The sequence below is a fragment of the Embiotoca jacksoni genome, unplaced genomic scaffold (genome assembly GCF_022577435.1).
Source record: "Embiotoca jacksoni isolate LCO1_2020_lvr unplaced genomic scaffold, fEmbJac1.0.p SCAF_5, whole genome shotgun sequence".
In the NCBI taxonomy this organism is placed as follows: Eukaryota; Metazoa; Chordata; class Actinopteri; family Embiotocidae; genus Embiotoca; species Embiotoca jacksoni.
The window spans coordinates 8,986,854-9,011,246 of record NW_027185403.1 but is presented as its reverse complement, the minus strand read 5'-3'; the positions used below and the strand labels follow the sequence as shown (position 1 = coordinate 9,011,246).

Genomic DNA, 24,393 nt, shown 5'->3' with positions numbered 1-24,393 from the left:
ATGGAAATGACAAAATATAATACACAGTGTTATAAAGTACTCTGCTCTATCTGAATGATGCCTCCGATCATGCCTCGAAGCTGCAGCTCATCTCGTGAAAGAATTAAATAGTTTCTTTACTGTAACCGTGCATGTTCATGCTCACACTTTTACAACTATTAAAGAAGTAGCAGATAATGTCAGATGAGCTTTATTTATTTTATTTATTTATTTAGGTTTTATTTATTATTTGTGTATTTTTTTCATGTTATCTGGCATTTCACTGAGTGGGGGCAATGTAGACAAAGTGTGGGTGTTCACACATCTTTTTAGCACCAATCCAAAATATAACAGGATGGTAACTTTCAGAAAAAAATAGAAAAAGTGATACCACTCTGTTTGTACAGTAAATATGAGGCAGGCTAGCTTTGCTTAGCACAAAGGAAACCGGGGGGGAACAGCTAGCTTGGTTTCGTACAGAGGTAACAAAATTGACCTACTAGCATGTCTTAAGTTCACTAATTAACATTATATACCTCATTTGTTTAATCCATTCAAAAACTGAGGGGGCTAAAGTGGAACTTTGACCGCACAGGCGTGATTAAAAAATACAGTGGAATAATTCTTCACATCTAACTCATCGAAAGAAAGCAAGAAGCACGTTTCCTAAATTGCCAAACTATTCCTTTAATATTTCTGTTTACCTTGAACATGCTCACTCAAAACACAACTGCATCCACAATAAAAGTTTCACAGAGGCTGATCATAGTTTCACAGGGTGCTGTTCTATAACTGATGTGAGCTATGAGGATGATAATGAGGTTTTAGAGTAAAAATAAACTTTAGATGAAGAAACTCAGCTTCTCTCTGACCCCATCAAGAAAATGGCTGAGCTGAAGCAATCAATCAGAAACTGCTGATTGCCTTCAACCACTACTTCAGCGCCAACTCGCATAACTTCTCCTCCTCTGGGGATAATTTTGACGATGGCTGGACAGGGAGCCATTACCAAGAGACAGGATATTGGGGAGCGAATCAGTGACACAGACACCAGACCACATAGTGGTCTGCTGCTGCCCAGTGTGAGACCGAGGAGGAGGAGGACACACAATATGTCCAATAAAAGCTGTAAAAGATGATGGAACAATATTTACACAAGCATTGACTAAACCCCTGCATCACTTGCAGCTGTTGTGTCACAGCAGCACATGATCCCGTCGTCACACAGAGAGGAAAGTCTGAACATCGTAGACCTCAGTTTGAACCTCAAATGCAGCTGAAAAAGCCTAACACATCAGTTTAAACTCCTTAAACAACTGCTGCTCAACAAAACAGCGTCTGGAGTGGGATGAGGAGCAGTAAGACACACGGCAGTGCTTTAAGTGTCCGGAAAGAAATCTGCTCAGGAAGCTTGCTGTGTGCACTGAAGACAGGATTTATGGTAACATGGTATTTAGTTGTCTTCTAAGTCTAAAAATCTGATCTTTCAGAGGAGAAATTAAAAGTGAGGATGTAATCTGTGTGATTTCAGGCTTTTCACTGCTGGTCTGATTTTACACAACACTGTTACTTTAAAAAAAAAAAAAAAAAAAAAAACAGTTTAAAAACCAGAGGACGGAATCATCTCACCCACATTAGAGGGATTATTCTTTACTTTAAGAAAGACAAGTCAGTGAGACTGAACAGTCATTAGTTTTACAGTCACTATCTGTGCTTCCTCCCTGGATTCCTCCTCTTCAGGGCCATTATCCAGGCAGGGAGAGCAGGCCGCCGGGCTGGTGCCACCTCTTCGATCACTGCCTGCTCCACCTCACACTCCCGCTCTGACAGAGAGTCCTCCCCTGGTCCTGAATCCTCCTCCGAGTCCATGGCATGCAGATCCAGGTCCGAAGATACTACAGTCACCAACTCCTCCGAAAAATGGACCCGGCGGTTCTCCTCAACTCGCCTCTGATTCAGAGAATGAAACAAAGAGGAAAGATGAACAGAAAATGACTGGGTAGGTCAAAGGTCATTCTGACTGTCATCATTCCTAAGTGTTGAATTTAGTGTACGTCACTTTCTGAATAATTTCCTAATCCATTCCAAAGGTCAATATTTATCCTTTTTTTTCAGAATGGGTTTCCATTTACTGTGGTGACGTAAATAATCTATTTTGTTTAAATTATCTTATTTTTGAACAAAACTTATGATCTCTAGTCCATCAAGCTGCAACATAAGACACGTCCCAGTTCCATACAACAGCACAGTAAATATTAACTGCATTTGGTAAGTACTTACCTTCATACTAAACTGATTTGTGTAGTTAAAATGCAATCAACATACTATTTTCTATGCAATACATGTTCAATATAAAACAATCAAACTGCATGTTTCTCTCTTTTGTTATTGGTAGTATACTTCTGGTAGAAAAAGTGGTTATTTTTGTTTTCTAAGGTATCTTCTAAGGTATCTATCTTTTCACCACCAATGCCTCGTGCAGTTCAGAGTTTTTATATCCACACAATGATAATTTTTGTATACTTTTCTTTTGTGAAAACATACTGAAACCCTGCTTAGAATCAGCTTGTGATTTGATGACTTTTCTTTTTAGCACAAGGGGGCGCTGTGATACACAGTATCTTACCCTTTTTGTGACTGTTTCCATTGAGGACTCTGAATCCCGGGATGGGAAGTGTTTGAGGACACCCCGGGGTGCGGGAGAAAAATCATTAGAAGAGGTTGGAGACAGAGGGGTAGGATGTGAGTTCAGGATGTATAACGGTATGACGTTATCATGTTGAGACTCCCCTGATTCAGCCATCACATGGCTGCTGGTTCGACTCGGGGAAGATATGGACCCCTCTGCAAAATAGAGACAGAAGGGAGAACTGAGTTTCCCATCCCTGAAAAAAACAACTGCTACAACTGACAGTAATCCCCTTGGTCAACTGCACAAGAAATATCTTTGATTGATTAATGGAGGGGAAATTTAGGTGGCAGCATTGTTAAAATAAGTGCAGAAACTATTGTATTATTGTGATTATGTATTAGGTTGTTCTGACCTCTGTTCGCCTCTTCTCCATCTCTTATTTTCTCAGAGAGAAGCCTCTCTGCTGCCTGATGCTGTCTCTTTCTGTTGAGCTGCACTTTGCCCCTCTGTGCTGAGTTGTGCTGATTATCTGCAGGCTGCAGATGAAAACAGATAAAGGTATAAACAAAATGTTTTCACACTGATAATACAGCAAAATATTTTTTTAAATATCAAGTGGAGGAACATGAGTTCATTCCTGTTAAATAACAGTCGTAAATGTTTCACCTCTACAAATGATGGCGGTCTCAGCTGCTGTCCCAGTCTGCTCTCTCCAGTCTGCATGCCTGATTGGTTTTGACCATCTTCCATTGGTTCTGGATTGTAAGCCCCTCTGTGAACACACTCTTGTTGTTTTCCTTCCGAGACGTCCATGCTGACAGGCAGGGAAGCATCAGGTGATATCTGTGCCACGCTGAAGACTGTAGCAGGTGATGACTCTGTTCTAAAGCTCCACTGGGAGCGCCCACCTCCGAGCTCTTTCAAAATCCCAGATGATTGAGTACTATCGTGAGGATTTGGTTGGATTTTAGGTTGAATCAGCGGCTCCCCTGACGGTCTCTGATTTGCTGAGTTGGTTGAAAGGTTGGGGTTTAGGAACTTGGCCCACTCTTGACCCTTAACAATCTCCTCCAGTAGGCTGAACGACCCGAGGCCAAGGTCAAAGTTACTGGTAGACCTGAAACAGGACAAAATGTTTCGTAAACTCAAAAATTCACTGCAAAGAAGTGATCACCTGAGCACCAAAATCAGGAACTCAACTGTATCTATATCACCTCTAATCACAAGATTCACTCAGATAAGATTAAGTGTGATGATTTTCCCTATTGTAAACAAAACACATGTAATGACCAAAACCAGAAATATGTTGATCCTACTAACAATAATTGTCTGTATAACCTGATACAGCTCATTCCTCCGTGCCATAGAACTCCATTGTCATCTAAAAATATTACAGACACATCAGTGGGCTGCACCATCACAGAGGGTTACATGTTCATTCATTATGTTAAACATGTAGTTTACTCAATCCCTCACACACTGTCCTGGTGCCATACAGCCTCTTTAAATGTATCCTAGCAGCCCAATCAGATGAGATGTACCCCTTTGTGGAAACCTGCCATCATGTGTTTCAGTATTTTTGAAAAGTATACAGTACTTGGATTTTTTTTTTTTTTGTTATTTAAAAAAATATATATAATTGGTCAAGTTTACATTCATACTGCAACAACTGTTCAGTCATTTTTCTAGTCTTTAAAAAAAAAAAAAAAAAAAAGATTCTCTACTTGCATTATAACTTGCTCTTATACTGTCTCTTTCCCAGCATGCAGCGTTCAGGTGTTACAGCTAACCCAGTTTGACAGGAGAAATGTCCTCTGCAGTCAGGCTGTTGTTGATTGTAATGACCATTTTTTAATCCAATTTGTGTTTTTTATTTAAATTTTAAACACAAATATACTGATATTTGTTTGATTGATGTTTTTGCAATTCATAATTTTTATTTTTATAAACTAGCTACTTCCCAATCTTCCCAATGGCAAGTGCAGACAAACCCGGTGTGGCTACACGTGCTCTGTTGTAGTTATGGAGCCTTTAAAATTGTAAATATAAATGTGTGACTTATTTTTGTCTATTTATGTCTTTGGTAGGAACAAACGTGCTTTGGGCTGAGTGTCATGGAAACAGGTGAGATGGACTCACATTGTTGGTTTTGGTCTTTTAAAGTGATTTGTAGACTGTTAAGAAAAATATAGAATAACACCCACTTTATTTGTTAATCTCTGAGAAAAGAGTCATCCTTTACAGGTTAGTATCACTGAATATGTGCGTATGTAGATGTCAGTGTTTAATGTTGTCAGTGGTGGGAGGTAACTGAGTACATTTACTTATATACTGTACTTACTTCCAATTGATGCTACTTTATACATCCTCTCAGATTTAATTACTTTTCAGATAAGGATTTGACACAATATATAATATAACAAGCTTTTAAAATACAACACATTATTTAAGATTAAACCAGTGGTTTTCAAACTTTTTGTCTTCTGACATTTACAAAAATCAGTGTGTAGTCATGGTCTCATTTCAGATGTGTATTAGTTGTTAACAGCTCCAACAAATTATGATTTTTTTTTTTTTTTTCCTCTGAACTTATTTTTGATTCAATAAATGTTCGAATGATCCAATAGCTCACTATAAATCAAAGATTAGAGAAAAAGTCCAAAGCTGAAAATGGATTTGTTGATCAGAACTTAGTTTTTTCTTTTTCCTCACCTAGTAATCATCCGATGCGCCCTCATATTTATCTGCTGTATCTTGATATAAAACTGTTATATAATGTAGTTAAAACTAGCTCCACCTGCAGCAGCTACAAAAGTAACATGCTGTTTACACACTGATGTCTCAGTGTTAATAATCTAATGATATCATATTTAACAATATATCAGCCAAAAGGATATAACCAGTACTCTTACTTTAATACTTTAACTACATTTTGCTGTGAATGTACATTTACTTAAGTTGTATTTTTCATGCAGAACTTTTACTTGTAACGGAGTATTTTTACGTTGCTGTGTTGGTGCTTAGGAATCCGAATACTTCATCCACCAATGGATGTTGTATCCTTGTTTGGCATGTTGTAAAAATCTCATGGTACGTCTTAAAATATTAAAGTTTGTCTGCAGACGGTTGATGACAATTGCTGTGAGTGACAGGGGTGTGTTTGGAACATCAGACCAGAGACGCACATCAGACTGAAAAAATGTCAACCCAAACTAAACTCACATATCTCACTGCTGCTGTTTTAGGAACCAGAGACGAATAAACAAAACCTAACTGTGAGAACTTTTAGCCGGCGTCATGCTAACTAAAGTTCTGGTTTGGAAATATTTTTTTAAATCTTTCAGAAAATTTTTCAGTTGGTTACCTTGTGTGCCCGTCAGTGGTGCTACTCTCTGTGTGTGCAGGAAGCGTGTTACTGAGATCACTGCTGTCCAGTGAATAGAGGATCCTCTCTCCATCCTTAGTTGGTGCGTTGATCATATTTTCTGCTGTTAATACCTGGTTCAGGGGTGAAATCTGTGGAATAAACAAGTTACAATTTCACTTCAAGATGTATTTTTTTTTTTATTTTGTCAATGAGAAAACAAGTAAAATCAAAGCACACGACTCACTTCAGTTCCTTGCTCACTCTTTTGCGCTGCTGTCCCTCCTTCTTCTTTTCCCTTTTTGCCAAAATTCCCTGGTCTGTCCTTCCATCTCTCCTTAATCCTCTGTGTCCATCTTCTCGTTTTATTCTCAGATGATCGATGGTTTCTTCTTGAGCTACTGCTGCTTGAGACAATCTGCACATCTTTACTTTGTGCCAAAACTCCCAGTCCTCCATTTTCCATATTCAACCCATTATTCTCGTGACCTCCTGCGTCGATATTTGTGCTCTTCAAGGACCACACATAGGGTTTGTCTGTAAAACCCTGGTCCTGGTTCTGAATTAGTCCCATGCTTGACCCACCGACTGTATTAGGAAGGAAGGGTTTTGTTATTGCTGAACTGCCAAAACTCACCCGGTCCCCATCAGTCCTCTCAGAGGAAGTGATATCAGCATCCTTGAGTGATTTAGAAAGAAACAGCTGCCTAGTTCCTGTTGGGGTGATCGCTGGCCATTTGGCCTGTCCCAACACCCTGGTCTCACCCGGGACACCATCAATGTTGTCTTTCTGGGAGAAGGAAGTGAGACCTCTTTCCACTTCACATCCTTGTCCTGGTTGCTGTATTTCACCGCCCTCGAAGCCAAAGTTACTGTCCACAGCAGAGATCCAAAACTTTTTCGAGGGGATACCATTAGTACTAAACCCAAAGTCCTTAACAGGACTGTTGTTTACTTTCTGGAGGTTGGATGCTCCTCTCTCACCATCATGCCCCCATGTGGAAGCAGCAGTGATGGGTACAGGTGTGTGCAGGCCCTCTGTTCCCGGCTGAAGCTTCAGTCTCTGCAGCATGGACTGCAGCAAACCCTGAGTGTCTGATGGATTGTGTGACTGAGACATCTAGGAACAAAAACTGCTACGTATCAAAGAAATCCAGAAGTCACAGAAAAACATGTGAACACTACAGTAAGTCCTTCTAAACAGGGATGGATTCCACACAGTGATCTTTTGTGTTGCTTTAAAAATAAACTGGAGACCATGACAGAAGAAGTTACGTGAATGTAAATCATGTCACCCCTCTGTCCGACTTTGGTTAAGAAGACCTCTATGATGGCTGCTTTCCTCCTCTGTGATTATTCCAATATTTGTCCATCATTCCAAAAGCAAATATCCAGACAGATCGACTTTTAAAATTTAACTTCCTCTGTCAGAAATTCTTCTTTTTCTCTGAGCTTGCTGCTTCTTGCCGTCATGCTGTCTCCACACCTTCATGATCTTCAAAAACTGCAGCAGAAATCTTTCTCCTTTTTCTGTTGTTTTGGCACAAAGTTCCATTCACAAGACAGATCCTGACTTTTGTCTTCTTGCGTCCTTTAAAAGTCTCTCTCTTTCACTAAATGCCCATGGTTTCAAGACCCAATGCCACACGTCTTCTCCAGCAGCCGTTGATTGGAGCACAGCAGCAGCGTTCCTCAGATCTTACGCACTGAGGGAGACCAACAAGAAAGACCAGTGAGGTGAGATAATTGTGCATTGACAGTGACTCGCTCTCTCTCTTTATATTTGCCCTCCCTTCCTTCCTTTTTCTCTCTTTGGCTCCTTCACTCACTTCTCCCCACTGTGACCCATAACTGGTAATTACAGGGCGTTTTTGAGAGCAGCTGCTATTTGTGCATCTTCAGAATGAAAGAAATAAAATAGCTGCAATGATCTTTGGTACAATCCTATTTATATAAACTCTCTGAACTGTGTTGTAATTTTTTTGGTCTTTGCTGTTGTTGTAGGAATAAAGTATGACCAAAGTAGATTTCACTAACATGACAGTGTTTTGAAGCATGACTACTTTTTTGAATATTACTGTTACATACGCTTAACATCTACAGCAATGTTTGGCAAGGGTTACACACACCACAAAATTAAGCAAGGATTAAGAACAATACTGCTTTTGAGTAGATGCAGTTGATTACTTTCCAAAACTGACATGAAAATAAATAAATATTCATCAACATAACATTGATTGAAATTGATACGTTTTTTTTTTAATAATCATTAACAAATGTATTTTCTTTTTTCCTTTATAACCATTTCAGATTAATCATGTTCTAATATTCAAATTTATGTACGTAGAACGAAGCTGATTGTAAAAAAAATAACCGCATTTTATTGATAAAATATTTTTTGTTTATTTAGAAGCTCAATGCGCATGCGCTCGGTCAAGCCCACGCCCCTTTGAGTTACTGCCTTTCTGATTGGCCCACATTGAGGAGGCAGGTAATGGCGGCGTAAATAACGCTAACGCCGATGAAAGAGACTGTGCTCAGTCAAGCTGTAATAGAAAACGAGATTTAAAAATACAGCTGTATTTGAACGGAGTATGATTTCGGCTGGAGGATTTATGGTCGGCGTTCAACCCATTAAAATTCCACTGGCGCTATTCTTGGTGCTGTGCAGTCGCTAGTTTTGGCTAACTTTTAGCCTTGTTTGTTAACTTAACGGAAAAGTTTTAAGTTTTTCAGAAATGCAGTCTGTCGTGACGGGAGGAAACGTGAAAGGTAGCAGACATCTCCTGCTTCTTAAACCCTGTCTTTGGCTAGAATAAAAAACGTGTGACAATAATACACCTATGTTCATGATTATGATATGTAATGTAGTGTGTGTGTGTGTGTGTGTGTCTGTGTGTGTGTGTGTGTGTGTGTGTGTGTGTGTGTCTGTCTGTCTGTGTGTGTGTGTGTGTGTGTGTGTGTGTGTGTGTCTGTGTGTGTGTGTGTGTGTCTGTGTGTGTGTGTGTGTGTGTACCGTCCAGTGTTGGCCAAAGCCGTCCACTCTCTGTCCAGGATCGGTGACGAGCTGTACGTAGAGCCTCAGGAGGATGGGGTGAGCTGCTCTGACACCGTCTCATACACCAACATGCATACAGGCATGTGGCTTCCTGTTAGTGAACACTTTGCGGAGTAAATAATACTAATTCTGTTCTCTCTCTCTCTCTCTCTTGTAGCTGGCCCTGCGGTCTGTTAACTCCTCTCGGTCGGCTTATGCTTGCTTCCTGTTCGCACCGCTCTTCTTCAGCAGGTGCAGACTGTGTGTGTGTGTGTGTGTGTGTGTGTGTGTGTGTGTGTGTGTGTGTGTGTTAAAGTGGGTTAGTGAACATCACACTTTTGTGTGTCATTTCCAGCAATTTTAATGCAGCTTTCTCTCCTGTTTTCATGTGCAGGTACTCCATTCCCAGTGGGCACAACTTTCGCTGCAAGATGGCTATAAAGGTGTGACAGAAAGAGATGTTGCTACCATGCTTCAAAGCATATTAAGTACACTTTCATATCCTGTAATCATTTAGAAAATGGGATGCAGCCCAAAACCCTGCGAGATGATTTCAAGTAGTCCTACATCAATGCTTTTCCTTTAATATTACTACAGTCATCATGAATCTGCAGCTGTCCATGTTTCAACTTTTTTTTTTAACTTTTGTTTACATGCATCCACTTAAAAAGGCAGTGCTGAATGTTTCAACTATTAATCATTCCTTCTTGCCATTCTTTTTTACCTTTCCCCCCACAACCTCATACGTTTTCATAAACTCTCTTTCAGCGTGCATTGTTAGGGTGTTATAACTTATTCAAGTTGGTGGGAAGCATGTTTTATGCACTTGGCATAATGTAGCTGATAGTTTATCTTGTTATTGTGACAGAACATACACTAAAGATCACCATCACATCAACTTTTAATCCTATTTTCAGGGTATTTTTCCACATTAGCCGAGATTATCCACATGCTCCCTGGCAACTTCAGCACTGGTACCTCCCTTAGGTATCCACGGTTGGGAATCACTGATTTCATTTAAGGATTTAGAGATTATGAGCGGCAAAGTCTCCTCACTCTAGTCATCTTCAAATACTCTTTCCTGTCATGTTGACTGTGAGTTTGTAGCTATCAGTGTGAAAATTGTGCAAAACCTCTGAACTTCCTTGTTTTAATAGTCATACATGACAGTAATTTCACAGAGTAAAACATGTTAATCAGCAGTTGTACTGTCACATAAATTGTTTTTTACAGTGGAACCTTATAGTTGTATTGATTATTGTGAGCTGCACATGTCTAAAATGTCCTTTTAATATGACTAAAATGTTGATTTCATGACAGCTGCCAGAATATTTCAGTGCTTATTTACATTGGTCCTTTCTTCTTTGTATATTTATGTTTTTCCTCCTTCTGATATTCTTGTACTTGTCAGAGTGTGCAGTCTGTGTTCAGATCTCTGGCATCTTTGGATAAGACAGTGGAAAAGTGTCACATCGAGCTAGATGAACAGAAGAACCGTCTCACCTTCACCCTGCACTGCAAACACGGTATTAGTGCTTCACTTCCTGCTCAGAGGATTCACAATGCTTTACATGGATGATTTCAATCTTACATCTCATTTCCTTTGACACATTCTTTAATCTTTGTAGCATGCTGTGCATTCACTACATTGTATTCTATTTGCTTGTTTAATCTAAAGGGTTGTGTGTTGGGATTTTCTCTACAGGCCTCCTGAAGACACATAACCTGTCTTTCCAAGACAGTGAAAGTTTACAGGCAGTGTTTGATAAGGAGAGCTGTGCCAACATATTCAGAGCCCAGCCCAGGTCTGTAAAATCTGTCGACATTCTTTATTCTAAAAATAAAAAGAGTACTGACTGTCTGCCTTTTGTTTTCCATCTTGGCTTTCCTTATACTTGATGTCCAAACATTTTGGGCTTTTTTTTTTTTTTTAAAGATGAATACAGATGTTTTCAGTAGGTAGATAAAAAAATAATAAATAGGTTGCAAATAAAGGGAAATGTTTTTTAATGGAGCTGTAACCTCTAGATTTATCGTGTCTGTCCTTGTTCTCAAGGCTGCTGTTGGACACAGTCGTGCACTTCCCTCCCTCTCTGGAAGAAGTGACTGTGTCAGTGAGTGATGAACGGATGTGGGTCAGGAACCATGTGGAGGACGGAGCAGGTGACACAACTGTCTCTTTTGTCACCTTGCAGTTCACCAGAAGAATACACAGAAGTTTCAGATGTTTTCAGTTGATGCAGCAGTAAAAACCAGAAAGGGAAAACCTTTCCACAGTAGAAGACCAAACAAGATAGATGAATAAACATAGCTTGAGTGGATTTTATTTATATTTACTAATCTCAATGACCTTATGAGTCATTGTTTTTATTAAAGGAGTTTTCTACGGCAAAAAGTTTATATTATGTTTCTATTAATAACATGCAAAATAATGCAAAAAAGCGAAGAGGATAGAAGTGAACCCAGCGGTGTAGTTGTTTGTACACTTGACTGTCAGTATGTTACTGTAATAGAGGTATTATATTTTTCTAAATGTGGTTCTTATTAAACTCTGCAAGTTAACAGCAATAGAATACAATGATATAAAGTTACTTTTTAATGTTGACATTTTCTTGTAAACTCTTACTTTTCCTCCCCATCAGAGCAGTCCAGGGCCATGCTGACAGAGCTGTGTCTGGCTTCAGACGAGTTTGACCATTTTGCCGTCCAAGCTCACAGCAGCGTCACCTTCTGCCTGAAGGAGTTGCGGGTGAGGCACATGACTAACGCAGAGAGAGATGAGAAAAGCAGGATTAGTCAGGAATGAGAGGTTTGGGTTGCTGACCAGAGAGTGAGAAAACTTCTTCGGGGACGAGGTGACAGCAACTAACATATGCTGCGGTTCGCTGACTTTTATTGTCTTCTCTCCTGCAGGGTTTGTTAGTGTTTGCAGAGTCCACAGGTCTCCCTGTTTCCATATACTTTGATGGGCCAGGCAGGTGAGCGTACTCACCTGCAGATCGTATACATCGATCACTTTCTTTCACTGCTGTGTGTTGACATGTACATTTTGTGTGCACGTGTCTGTCTGTGTCAGTCCTGTGGTGCTTTCAGTAACAGACAGTGTCCTGGAGGGGAACTTTGTGCTGGCCACGCTCTCTGATGATCCCGGCCTCTGTAAAAGCAACAGCAGAGGGTAACAACCAAACAAACCTGAATGTTTAAATGCCGTCGGGAAAACACTCCCACATGCTGGAGTTTTTCTTGCCTGTATGAGCACAGATGTTGTCAGTCAAGCTTAGAAAATGCCAATTGCAGCACAAAATGAAAAGAAAACTCCGTTGCCGTTCACCCAACGGCTTCTTCAGTTCAGAGACACGCAGTAAATCTTCAACATTTAACTTACGTTGGGTCAAAGTGTAACTGAGGGCAACTGGAGAGTGTTATGTTTTGGATCTGCTTAGTGGAGGAGCAATTCGAGAAGGGCCAATTGTTAAGAAATTAATTTCACTAGAAAGCAGTTGATGAATATGCAACATTGTCGGAGGTCTGTTTAGTGACCTTAATGTGTTATATTTTTTTGCATTCTGATTGAATTTACTTTCAGGTTCATTGTTATACCCAGCATGAAGGTAGAAAGACAGAGACCAGTGATGCATTTGTTTTATGTTCCTCATTCTCATTAATGTCGTCTTTCTTTCTGACTTACACTCCCAACGACTTCTCCACTCCTCAGAGCGCGCACACAGCCGCCGCCCCCTCCTGATGACTTCATGAATGACGACATAGACTCCTACTTAATTGCCATGGATACCAGTGTTGCGCCAGGCCCAGCGACTACAGGTCCACCCACACCCTCATTAGCTGATTCCACATGTGCAAAACAGCCTGCTGCAGCCAATTACAAATCACGATTACGCAGTGAGGAGGAGGAGGAGGAGGAACAGGCAGAGGAAGATGGAACAGACGATGCAGACCGACCACCTAACAAGAAGGTATGTTACAAGGCTGTGCCATCACTTTCCCCCCAGAAAAAGTTCATTATTTTTCTCCCATTTAGAAAAAAAGAAAGGACAGAGTGACAAGATTAGGACTGAAATAAAAAAATCTGATTTTAAAAAATAGATTACCAGATGAAGAGATGCCCACTTGCTTACGTCATCGTGCTATCATTCATTTATTTAACAAGGGGAGTCTCACAGAAAGTTTAAAAAGTATTTTTTTCAAAGTGTTCTTAATAAATGACATACACAATATATACACATGCATAATTAAGACAAATTCATTAAACAATATTGCTTTTCTTAAGAGGATAGTACGTATAAATTTTACGTAAAAGCCCTTTTAAACCATCAAACAGTAAATTACTGAACATAAGACTTTATCTTGTCTGTTGTGATATACATTGACATGTGTGTAGATAACTGTTAAGTGCGTTATTTGAGCATCTAACATCATTACACTGTCTTTGTAGCTGTGCACAGTGATTCCTTCAATCTACTGCAGACTACACGACTTCTCACACTTTCTCTGCTGCACACAGTAAAGAATATTTCGTCCTGTTGTCTGAAGCACCCGGGGTCCTCCGTCTCGTGTACCTATGGAAAGAGTATTTTACCTTGAGGGAGTTGTGATTGAACAAATGATTGTGATATTTAACGGAAACATGGGAGAAGTGACTGTACGTTTGCTGCCCCTGGTTTCAACTTGTGCTCTCATATGTTAATTATCATGTTCGGTATCAGATTAATTTCCAAGCTCTTTCAGCTGCAAGTGCATCTTTCTTTAGCTTAGATTAAAATCAAACATATTTGTTTGAACTTTGTCATAACGTGAAGCAGCTGAAGACTAAGAGCTGAACTGATCAAACTAGACAACCTGTCATAACAGACGTGAGGTTACATACTGTCATTACAGTTTTGGTCAATCGACTAACAGTTTGATAAAATGCAGTCTTGTAATGTATTTCCCTCATGTGTTGTTCTCTCACAGTTCCGATCCCTCTTCTTTGGATCAGTGCTTCCTCCATCCTCTCAGATGAACACTCAACCCATAAGTGGTCAGGAAGTGCTGGCCAGTGACAGTGAGGAAGACACACAAGTAGAGTAATGGGACTGATGGACTGACCTGACAGTGGGTACATGCACTGTTACACCACGACACCTGGAGTACTTGAAAAGAAATCGATGGACTTTTTGGACTTTATGTTTCATCTTTACTGGCCAGTACATGTGTTTCCTGGACCTGGTTAAACATGCAGAGGTCATCAGTGCCGAACAAGTGTATTCCAAATTATCACTGAATTATAATGTTCATGGTGGACTTGATTATGTGGAAGACATAAAGCACTTTAGTTTATTATTGTTTGGAGTCTGTGCGATTTGTAATCAAGATGCAGCGTATTAAATTCCAACAAATAAAAAAAATATTTTTCAAAGTATGTAAACATTATTTATTATTTATTTACATGTAAAAAGGTTCAAGTATGACAAAGATTTAGGGGGAGGGCACATTAACCAATGTTTAGCTCAACAGAAAACAATGACAATGAAATCAGATAAAGATTTTTCTGTCAGAAATATGATTCAGCACAAGAAGCAGAATATCTGAGTGTCTGTGAGCCAGTCTTTGCAGGGCGAGTGACGTCATTGCTTCCCTTCTCTTTTTGCACTTGAACATTTTTCCCCCTCGTCTGCGGTTTCCTCCTCTCTCGCTCCCTCTCCTTCTCCAGCTCTTTCTCTCTTTTCTTTTTCAACCTCTCCTCTTCCTTCTCCTTTCTCTCTCGCTCTCTCCGCTTCCTCCTCCTCTCCCTGGAGCTCAGTTTCTCTTCCACCTCTTCCTCAACCAGTTTCCCGGTCCCCGTCCCATCGCTGAAGTCTTGAATCAAGATTTTCGGCACTTGCATTTTGGGTGTTCCTTTTGCCTTTGTGTTTTTGTTCTGCTCTCCTCTCAGTCTGCGGAAGAGACCAAAACGTTTTGGTGTGTCAGGCTGTGGCTGCTGAGCGGCAGCATCCTTTGAGACTTTTGCAGAAAGCGTCACATCAGGAGCAGTTTGTGTCGGGTTTTCAGCTCCAGGATTGCATTGCGACTCCGTGTGTTTGACTTCTGGGGTCAACGGTGATTGGCTGGTTTTCTGCGGGGTGGTGAACAGATCTTCGGAAAGCTTACGCGTTAATCTGGACCCCTGCGAGCTGGATGACCTGCGGACACAGAAATCACCTGAAGACAGGCTGCTGCAATGTCCAGAGGTTTGTACCAGGGGCTCAGGCGGCCCAGAATCTTTGTCTTGGACTTGTGGGCTGCTGTCAGTAAGCGGATCCTCTGTTGGTTGAGTAGAGGTGGGGACATTGTCCTCGCCTGCTGGGTTTTCTTGAACATTTTCTTTGCTTTCTTCCTCCTTTACAGAACCCATAGTCGCGTGGCTCGTTGGTTGTTCGAATCCTTGCGTCTCAAAGTCACCTGTTTCTACCAAACTCTTCCCATCAGGCTCAGTGGTGGGATTCAGTGTGGAAGCCTCTTCCTTGTCTGCCGTCTCCTCATTCATGTGAGTGTCTGCTGGTTTTTCATCGGCATTTGTTTGATCACGAGTGCATGTGTCACTGTCACCCTGCGCTTCAGAGTGCACTGTCAAAACTATTTCTTCTTTTTCCTGCGTAGGTTCAGATGCTGTTGCTTCATTTGAATCCTTCATTGTGTGTTTTGGTTTTTCAGCTTCGGTCTCTGTATCAGCTACGAAGCCAGTGCTTTCTATTTGTTGGACGCATTCAGGTGAAGACAGTATTAATGTTTCCTCTTCTGTCGGTGTCTCTCTGTCTGAATCTGTGTGTTTCTCTGAATCTGTTTGTACTGTTTCAGTCTCCAGTTTGTCCTGTGTGGCTGCACGTTCCTCTGCCTTTTCTTGAGTCGGAGCCAGTAAAGCAGTTTCTGTCTTTGTTTGGGTGTGGGACTCTTCTTCTGTTTCGACTAATGACTCATACCTGAGGTATTTTACTTCAAATGCACCTCTGTCTGTCTCTGAGACCACTTCTTCCTCTTTCTGTTGTGTTTCAGTCTCTTTTGGAGGATCTTGGTCTTTGTCAACTGAAGCTTCAACATCTCTGTCTGTCCCCGTGATCACTTCTTCCTCTTTCTGTGGTGTTTCAGTCTGTTTTGGAGGATCTTGGTCTTTGTCAACTGAAGCTTCAACATCTCTGTCTGTCTCCGTGATCACTTCTTCCTCTTTCTGTGGTGTTTCAGTCTCTTTTGGAGGATCTTGGTCTTTGTCAACTGAAGCTTCAACATCTCTGTCTGTCTCCGTGATCACTTCTTCCTCTTTCTGTGGTGTTTCAGTCTCTTTTAGAGGATCTTGGTCTTTGTCAACTGAAGCTTCAACATCTCTGTCTGTCCCCGTGACCACTTCTTCCTCTTTCTGTGGTGTTTCAGTCTGTTTTGGAGGATCTTGGTCTTTGTCAACTGAAGCTTTAACATCTCTGTCTGTCTCCGTGATCACTTCTTCCTCTTTCTGTGGTGTTTCAGTCTGTTTTGGAGGATCTTGGTCTTTGTCAACTGAAGCTTCAACATCTCTGTCTGTCTCCGTGATCACTTCTTCCTCTTTCTGTGGTGTTTCAGTCTCTTTTGGAGGATCTTGGTCTTTGTCAACTGAAGCTTCAACATCTCTGTCTGTCCCCGTGACCACTTCTTCCTCTTTCTGTGGTGTTTCAGTCTCTTTTGGAGGATCTTGGTCTTTGTCAACTGAAGCTTCAACATCTTTGTCTGTCTCTGAGTCCAGACTTGTCTCACTTCTTGTCTCTGAGACTTCTGGGTCAGTGCTCACCTGCATTTGTTGCACATTTTCACTTTCTGTGCTCTCCTCATGTTTCATGTCAGCCTGTGTCATCATGTCCTCACATGAGTCTGCACTTACTTGCGTCTCCACCTCTGTGTTTGTGTGTGCTTCGGCTTCTCTTGGTGTCTGGGTGCGGTTGTCTTCCGCAGCAGCTCTATTTTCATTTCCTGCTGCATGTTTCGCTGTCTCTTCAGTTGTTTCGTTAACCTCAGTTTCCTGGTCCTTGCTTTTGTGACTTTGTTCCTCCAGTGCTTGTGATGGGCTCACACTGTTCAGTTTTTCCACCTGCTTATTGTGAAATGTTTCGTCTGCTGGTTGGAGAATATTTTCATCAGTTTGATTTTTAGCTGGACACGAATTTATATCTTCTTTCTGGTCTGAAAGCACTTTGCTTTCTTCTGTCTCTTTGAGTTTGCTTTCCTCACTATCAGTGATTTTTGTTTCCACTCTTTGTATCTGTTCTTTTACGATTACTGTCTCTTCTTCTGTTGGTAGGTTTGGGATTTTAGGTTTCTGCAAAAGTCCCTTCAGTTCAGTTTGTCCTGTTTGTTTTGACCCACTCTGTATTTTGTGTCCCTCTGAAACAATGTCCTCCTCCTCCTGAACACCCTGCACCTTCTTAAACTGTAAACCAGTCCAGCTCCTCAAATCCTCCTTTGCTCCCATCGAACAATGCCTCACAACTCGGTTATTTCCCTCCCGTTCGCCTGCGTTGACTTTTCCTCCTTTCCTCCACCTCTTGTGAGGAAAGGCAGGAGACAGCGACAGAGTGGAGGCCGAGCGAGAAAGAGGGACTGACAGGTTCCCCTTCTCCCTTTCTCTCCTGTTCTTTTCTTCTTCGGTCTGTCGAGCTCTCGCCCACGCCATACGGTATCCTTGGCAACGACCTCTAGGGTCAAAGGTGGACGAGGGTCTGGCTTTCCTCCACTTTTCTAACTCCTTTTCCGTCTGCTTCTCCAGATCTCTGGCTGATAGTGGCACCGCACACACCTGAAACAGGAAAGAAAAACTCTGGTCACTTTTGTTTTACTGAAATTTCAAGAATTCCGGTTTTACAAATTTAAGGGAAAATGAACACGGTGTCTAAGTGAGTTTTCTGGCATATATTTACTGTTGTTGGATGGACTAAACACCTTTTTCCAAATGATACTCCATTCAGTGTTTTGATGTTGGTGATGGAGAGTGCTATCTACCTAATTTTTCTCTGAATCTCAGGTGAGTGCAAAGTTTTCATTGTCCCCAAACCACTCTGTGACCTCCTGTGCTCTGTCATCCCAGAAGAGACCTCTCCAATCACAATAGAAATGTTTCACTACAGGATAAAGGTGATGGCAGAGAATAATCTAGTCATGATTTGCAGTAGCGGTCCTCTTGAAAGGGAAAATAGGACTTACAATTTGACAGAAAATGGTGTCCTTCCCTTACAGAAGCATCTACATCTGTTAGGTTTCGTCACTCATTTATAATTTTTTTTAATTTTTTTTATTGTGCACCTTTCTATAAACATACTGTTTGGCCTCAATAAACAACCAAATTGTGCTGTTTGGATATATATTTATACAGTATTGGCAGACTAGTACATTCTTAAAAATAAAATAAAAAAGTTAATAATATAGCCTTTTTTTTCAGCGTGTAGCCATCTTTTTGAAGAAAAATTGGTTTTGAAGTATTTTCATGCTAGATGTGGTCATGTTTTTTCAGTTTAATTTATTCTCTCAGTAGCATTTAAAAGCTGTTTGTCTTGAACTAACTGCCTCCAGACTGTCACAGTGGCCACCTCCCTCGACACGAGTCATGTTTTGTCAGCCTTACCTCTGCGATGAAGGTGTCGTCTTCCTCTAGGACCTGCTCCCTGACGCCCCTCAAGTTCTCTAGAGTCTCCATCTGGCCCTGACACAGCTTCCTCTGCTCGGCTCGACCCAGCACCCGACGCACCAGCACCACCGCGACCTGGAGGAGCATCCGCACCCCTGTGCAGTAGAGAAGAGTAGGGTTGAGGGTGGAGGTGTGGGACACAGAGAGGGAGGAAGGAGCTGCTGACGATGCGACTACATATCAGGTAGAAATGATAGCAGTTGGTGCAATAAGCTGCAATACATTGCAAAGTATAAAGTATGTAAATAAACACCTGAAGTATGTGGACATCTAAACAATGCACCTGTTTGTGATGACTATCTAGTTCCACAACAATGGGCATTAATATGCTGCAATATTACCTTCTACGTACAGTTCAAAGTCGGAGGTCAGGGCCAATCAAATTCTTCCTCGCTAAACTCAATATTGTAATGGACCTGACTTTGTGCACAGGGACACTGTCATGTTGAAACAGGAAAGGAGCTTCCCCAAACTGTTGCCACAAAGTTGTAAATAAAGTTATCTAAAATAACATTATATGCTCTATACACTTTCTTATTTAGAACTAAAATGCTCCAGACCAGAAGCATTTGGACATGCCATGTTGTTGGGCTTCTCAGTTATGTCAAAAATCATAATCCTGATTACTTTTATCAATATTAAGATGACCATTATTTAATGATTACAAATCACTTTGGAAACACAAATTTTATTTAAAAAAAATATTCTCAGTGGAACAGTGAATTTCCGAGAACTTTAAATATAATTCAACTGAGAATAAAGAAAAAAAAATGAATGAGAATAAGATACATAAATAATATATAAATATCATAGCGAGTGAGATGTTTTCGGTAGAGATGAAAGCACACCGCTCTAAGGGATGTGTATGCTGGGTTCATAAAGCAAGACAAAACAAAAGCATCATTGCAAATCGGAAGGCAGCACAATAACTATTTTATCTCGATTATCTTGTTTTCAGAACCCCTGGAAACCAAAATTGTAACTGAAAATAGTATTTTTTTTAATCTCCCAGCTCTATCATATAATGTGTTCTATAATTACAAAGTCAATCTAGTTTTTATTTTGCAGATTGTTCTGTAAATGGCCAGCTGTTAATTTATTCATCTACTGAAAGGTGTGAGCTGTAATATAGGAAGTAATACATGAGCTAATAATAATATTAATCACAATATGACAAATAAAGCAAATAAACAGGACAAAATATTAACATTTTAGCAAAATTCAGCATTATAAATCTCTTCTTGGTCAGATTACATGAAATAATTCTGCCCTTCTTTTTTAACTGCTGCTACTTCTCCAGATTTTATATTAGAATATACTGTGTACTAGAACAGCATTATGATGTAGAAATTATTACTGTAACTTCAGTTTTAGGAATATGATCAGTTTATTTACCCCCAGGAGACCAGCATACAGAGAAGAAGACATACCATAGCAGAAGAAGAGATCCCAGACCCGCAGCAGTGTGTTGAATGGCAGGTGGCGTGTGAACAGACACATCAGCCAATCGGTGGCGAACATGAGCGGCTCCACTCCGTGCTGCTGCAGGTGTTTGTGCACAGCTGGACACGTCTTTTTCAAAACCCAGGTTAGCATGGCCGCGTCAAACAGGACTCCCTCCTGCACAACACACAACTCCAGGCTCAGACAGACAGCCCCTCTGCCTACAGTGTATTTACATGATTCAGCACTGCTTAAGTCAATCTCTGGGGTCAATTCAAAGCGCGAGCTTACAAAAATCTGCCTTGAAATTCGGTTTACTGGCCTGAATGTAAATTATCAGTGTGTGACAGGGTAATATGCTGTCAGGTACATGTGTGGGAGGGAGTGGGTCCTCACCAGCAGAGGGCTGTAATATCCAGGCAGGTACTGCTCACTGATCTGGACCAGACACCAGAAGGCCTCCTGCCGGGGTTAAACAAGGTGAACATCAGGTACCATGTTAGGCTCAGGTTTATTGACATTTATCAATATATTTTGTCCGGGTTGTATATCTACCAGTTGTTATGCCTCTGGAACAGTGTGCAGGTCACAGAAAGCCAAATAAACAGTATTTTAACAGTTACAGATTGAGCGTCTGAAAAGGTCGAGGTGTAAACTGTGTTATGGTGTGCTACCTCAGCAGGCATGTTCATCAGCAGCACCGCAGCCACTGGCCCCTGGGCCTGGCAGTAACCCTCTTCTGGTTGGTACTGAGTGTACGCTTTCAACACCCGGAACAAACCGCGCTGCCTGCACACACAAGCACATACCACTATAATTAGTCACACACATACCAGAAGTTTAAATCTCATGTTAATGTTGAGATGAAAAGTATATTAGGTAAATTTAATGAAACTGTAGACATATTCCATGACTGTCTACAATCATGTCCTACTGAGTAAATACCTTTAAATCCACCATAGCACCTAAGGTTTACTAAAGAGTAAAGAAACTGTATGACACCTTGTCAAAAGAAACAAACAGAAGAAGAGGCCTTGCCTACCCGTGTCCGTCCTTGGAAAGAAACATCTCATGGAAAGGGAACTGTCGGTCCAGGTCTCTCTCGATCACATCCACCCAGCTCTGCAGAGCCAGCTGCGAGTCCAGAGACTAACACAAAACTTTTATTAAGCGTAACATAGTGCTGTATTGGGTGTAATTATAATTTATTTATTATTTAGTCTCTAAAAAGTGAGAAAATATTGATCACAAGATCCCACACTCCACAATATCGTATTCGACACTGACATCAACTGAAAAAGGCAAATCAATAATTCACATTAATCGTTTCAGCACTAATTACTCTGCATCCTTTGCACTGAGGTTACTGAACTTTCTTTGAGGACCCATGGTTGTTGCTTTTTATTACAAAGCATTTACCACAGTGAGAGTTTAGTTTCCCGACCTGGTAGAGGTTTTCATTCAGTTTCATCTTGTCAGTGGCTCCACACAGCAGAGGCCAGCACTTGGCTTTGAGCGAGGCAGGTATTCCTTTCTGACACTGCCCTTTGACCTGAGGAGATGTTGCAGAGAGCCAGGATCAAATCAGAGCAGTCATAAACAAATAATAATAACAATACACTCTACTGTGTGTATGCAGCACCTTTCAAAGCAAAGTAACAAAGCGCTTTACATGGAAGAACCAGGATTAAAACATGCCGAGACTGAAGCAGAAAAAAAATCAGGCAGTTAATATAATATGAATAGGATGAGAAAAGAAATCCCCAAAGGACACACGACGACAACAACAGTATTGATAAAACAGGTACAAAAATTTAAAAAAAAGACAACACACTTGTGATTCTGTATTTCCTTTGTTGTCAGCATGAATGTGAATAGGCCTGTATCACAGCAGACTTATAATAGAAAAAGCACAGGTGGTTCTAACCACATTAACAATGGTTCAGTTTAGCTTCAGTGTCCCAGTAAACCAGAGGGTCTGCATGCATCATACCAGGAACCTGAACTAAATGGAACTCATCATTATTTGTATTGCTTACTGTGCTTTCTCTGATGTCAAAATATCTGTCATGTAAAAGGTCTATCATCCCTCACTCAGTTTAGGAGTTGATTTCTGTTACATTCAATGACTTTACATGCTGTAGATGGGACACACCTTACTGCTCTTCTTTAACAAGATGCGATCCCATTGCCCAATGATGTTTATCCACTTGGCCTCCCTCTGCCTGACCAGTTCAGGGGATGGACCTACACTCCTAACACAATGCAACACACAAACCAACTGGTAAGTACTCCAGAACGTAAAGACAACTACATAGAACAGTGAAACACATTTTATGTTTTTCATCCGTTTACCATAAAATAACAAGGCTCCTAAAACTTAAAACTAAAATCATTTCGTTGGAGAACTTGAAGTCGATGTGAAGTGTTGCTGCATGTACTTTTTGTGTGTTGTCATTACAGAAACACTTTGCTCTGAAAAACAAGACAGGAAACAGGAAAACCACACGTTAGCGGTGCGATGTCTCCGTGGCAACAGGTCAGGATGTTATCAATGGGGAAAGTGAAGATGACAGGTAGCAGTTTGTTCAAAACTGTCTTTTCTTTCAAACTTACTCATTAATACAGTGAAGTGTGAATTTTACTTTCTGTGTTTACCAGAAGCATTGTTGCTGCCATTTGGCCCGTGCTCTACATTTAAACTGAGTGTTTATATTATCAAAGAAATAGTGTGGTAGCTGCAGCTTTACCATTAAAACCCGTTTACTAATTATCTTTATACTGCATGTATTAATTGGACTAATGTGTTTTTTTTTTCTGCCCAGTTGTATCCGTGTCTCAGATGCAGAAACTGTTCTTTTCTCATAAAATTGTTGGATTAAAATCCTGGTCTTCAGATACATGATTTGTTTTGAACTTCCTGGTCTTGTCAGGGCAGAAAACTTTGTTTTTTGTTTCAGCCCCTTCTAAGAAACATTCAGTTTACCGGGACTCTACTTATTGGGTAGTTTCTAAGCTCTTAGGGAAAGAAGTTGGTTTTGAATCAGCTCTTCAGGTATCGACAGAAACAACTCGATAATGATGAATTATTAGAATAGTAGTAACAGCCCCATAGACGGCCACAATATTTACACAGTAAATTAATAATGATCGTTAAATTGTCCGATCAGAGTGGTAAAAACATACAATATTTGATTTATTACTATTATTATGGTTTAAGAGCCAGTGAAAACCTTACCAATCAGATATATTTAAATATAAGATCAAACATTTTTAAAGAACAAGATTGTGCATCAGCTCTAAATATAATTAGAAATGGAACTTTTGGCAGATTTATTACATTATTTTTGGTGTTGGACCAACATGTTAAGGCTTCACTCTGGATTAATTGTATTTCTTTTGAGTTTTGAATTTTTTTATATCTGTCTGATGAGGACCTAAAGTGTATAAAATCCCTGAGATTTCTGTTTTAAGTGATCGCAACAAAACATAAATAACTTAAGATCCCTCTTTCATAAGAGAGTGAAAACACATGTGTTGTATACCTGGTTTTAAAAACCGTGACAAACTTCGTGACAACACAGTAACACTGTGCTTACCCGGCTGTGGATCCGTTGGTGAGAATGAATCCAAACCGGTCTGTCTCAGGTTCCAGACTGACCTCTGACCCCGAGTCAGATCCAGAGCTGTCCTCCTCACTGAGGTTTTTCTGGGCTCCACTCGATGGGTTCAACATCTTACTGAGAGAGAAGACGAGGCTCTGATTATTCGGTAATTGTGCACTAAATGATGATAGTTATGCGAAGCTAATGTCGTTCCGTGTCAGAGATGTATAAAAACTTAAATACCAAAGTTATTCAATACAATCACCCCATCCCAAAATAGTATTTATGGTTGTATGCAAACTGTTCTATGCACGTATTACCACCTCTCCTCTGTCCGTCATGGTTTTTACTTCTGCTGGCTCAGTTTTTAGCGTTGGTGTAAAGTAAGTAATCTTCCTGACAGTCAACCATAATCACCACACTTGTTAAAACTCTTAAAATATGCATTTAAATGAATTAATGAATTAAATGAATACCTTTTACATTTCCGTCATATTTGATCTGTCGGTTGGTAAAGCGCGAGATCCTCCACTGATGGAAGAGGAAGACAAACTTCCTCTCTCGCTTACTCATTTGCTCTCTCACTTGTTTACACCCACCCTCCTATCTCGCTCGCTCGCTCGCTCCCACTGCCTCTATCGCTCACTATTACAA

At 40.6% G+C, this 24,393-nt stretch overlaps 3 protein-coding genes across 3 annotated transcripts; 1 reads left to right on the top strand and 2 right to left on the bottom strand.

Annotated features, from left to right (window-relative positions):
* Positions 1–641: 641 nt before the first annotated feature.
* LOC138211293 (uncharacterized) lies at positions 642–9,110 on the bottom strand. The gene is made up of 7 exons (XM_069171062.1): positions 8,992–9,110; positions 6,223–7,681; positions 5,976–6,127; positions 3,278–3,728; positions 3,024–3,147; positions 2,606–2,823; positions 642–1,929 (listed from the first exon to the last, which is right to left on the bottom strand). Exons 2-7 carry the CDS (start codon positions 7,093–7,095, stop codon positions 1,684–1,686), a joined length of 2,064 nt encoding a protein of 687 aa, XP_069027163.1. The 5' UTR covers positions 7,096–7,681; positions 8,992–9,110; the 3' UTR covers positions 642–1,683.
* On the top strand, positions 8,461–14,425 carry rad9a (RAD9 checkpoint clamp component A). The gene is made up of 12 exons (XM_069171063.1): positions 8,461–8,747; positions 8,999–9,069; positions 9,191–9,264; positions 9,407–9,455; positions 10,424–10,538; positions 10,718–10,817; positions 11,069–11,175; positions 11,655–11,761; positions 11,926–11,990; positions 12,089–12,187; positions 12,728–12,986; positions 13,984–14,425. Exons 1-12 carry the CDS (start codon positions 8,714–8,716, stop codon positions 14,098–14,100), a joined length of 1,197 nt encoding a protein of 398 aa, XP_069027164.1. The 5' UTR covers positions 8,461–8,713; the 3' UTR covers positions 14,101–14,425.
* tbc1d10c (TBC1 domain family, member 10C) lies at positions 14,422–24,271 on the bottom strand. The gene is made up of 10 exons (XM_069171061.1): positions 24,216–24,271; positions 23,734–23,874; positions 22,290–22,389; positions 21,579–21,686; positions 21,177–21,283; positions 20,809–20,923; positions 20,531–20,596; positions 20,122–20,311; positions 18,629–18,786; positions 14,422–17,806 (listed from the first exon to the last, which is right to left on the bottom strand). Exons 2-10 carry the CDS (start codon positions 23,868–23,870, stop codon positions 14,564–14,566), a joined length of 4,224 nt encoding a protein of 1,407 aa, XP_069027162.1. The 5' UTR covers positions 23,871–23,874; positions 24,216–24,271; the 3' UTR covers positions 14,422–14,563.
* Positions 24,272–24,393: the final 122 nt, after the last annotated feature.

What these genes read in the sequence shown, in the direction of transcription:
- LOC138211293 (XM_069171062.1), bottom strand. Translation starts at nt 7,095, where the DNA reads ATGTCTCAGTCACACAATCCATCAGACACTCAGGGTTTGCTGCAGTCC. An exon ending in AGAGTGAGCAAGGAACTGAA is followed by an intron (nt 6,128 to 6,222) that starts GTGAGTCGTGTG and finishes TTTATTCCACAG; the next exon opens with ATTTCACCCCTGAACCAGGT. An exon ending in GACCGCCATCATTTGTAGAG is followed by an intron (nt 3,148 to 3,277) that starts GTGAAACATTTA and finishes TTTCATCTGCAG; the next exon opens with CCTGCAGATAATCAGCACAA.
- tbc1d10c (XM_069171061.1), bottom strand. Translation starts at nt 23,870, where the DNA reads ATGTTGAACCCATCGAGTGGAGCCCAGAAAAACCTCAGTGAGGAGGAC. An exon ending in GGATCTCTTCTTCTGCTATG is followed by an intron (nt 18,787 to 20,121) that starts GTATGTCTTCTT and finishes TCTACTGCACAG; the next exon opens with GGGTGCGGATGCTCCTCCAG. An exon ending in ACGACACCTTCATCGCAGAG is followed by an intron (nt 17,807 to 18,628) that starts GTAAGGCTGACA and finishes TTCCTGTTTCAG; the next exon opens with GTGTGTGCGGTGCCACTATC.
- rad9a (XM_069171063.1), top strand. Translation starts at nt 8,714, where the DNA reads ATGCAGTCTGTCGTGACGGGAGGAAACGTGAAAG. An exon ending in TAGAGCCTCAGGAGGATGGG is followed by an intron (nt 9,070 to 9,190) that starts GTGAGCTGCTCT and finishes TCTCTCTTGTAG; the next exon opens with CTGGCCCTGCGGTCTGTTAA. An exon ending in CACCCTGCACTGCAAACACG is followed by an intron (nt 10,539 to 10,717) that starts GTATTAGTGCTT and finishes TTTTCTCTACAG; the next exon opens with GCCTCCTGAAGACACATAAC.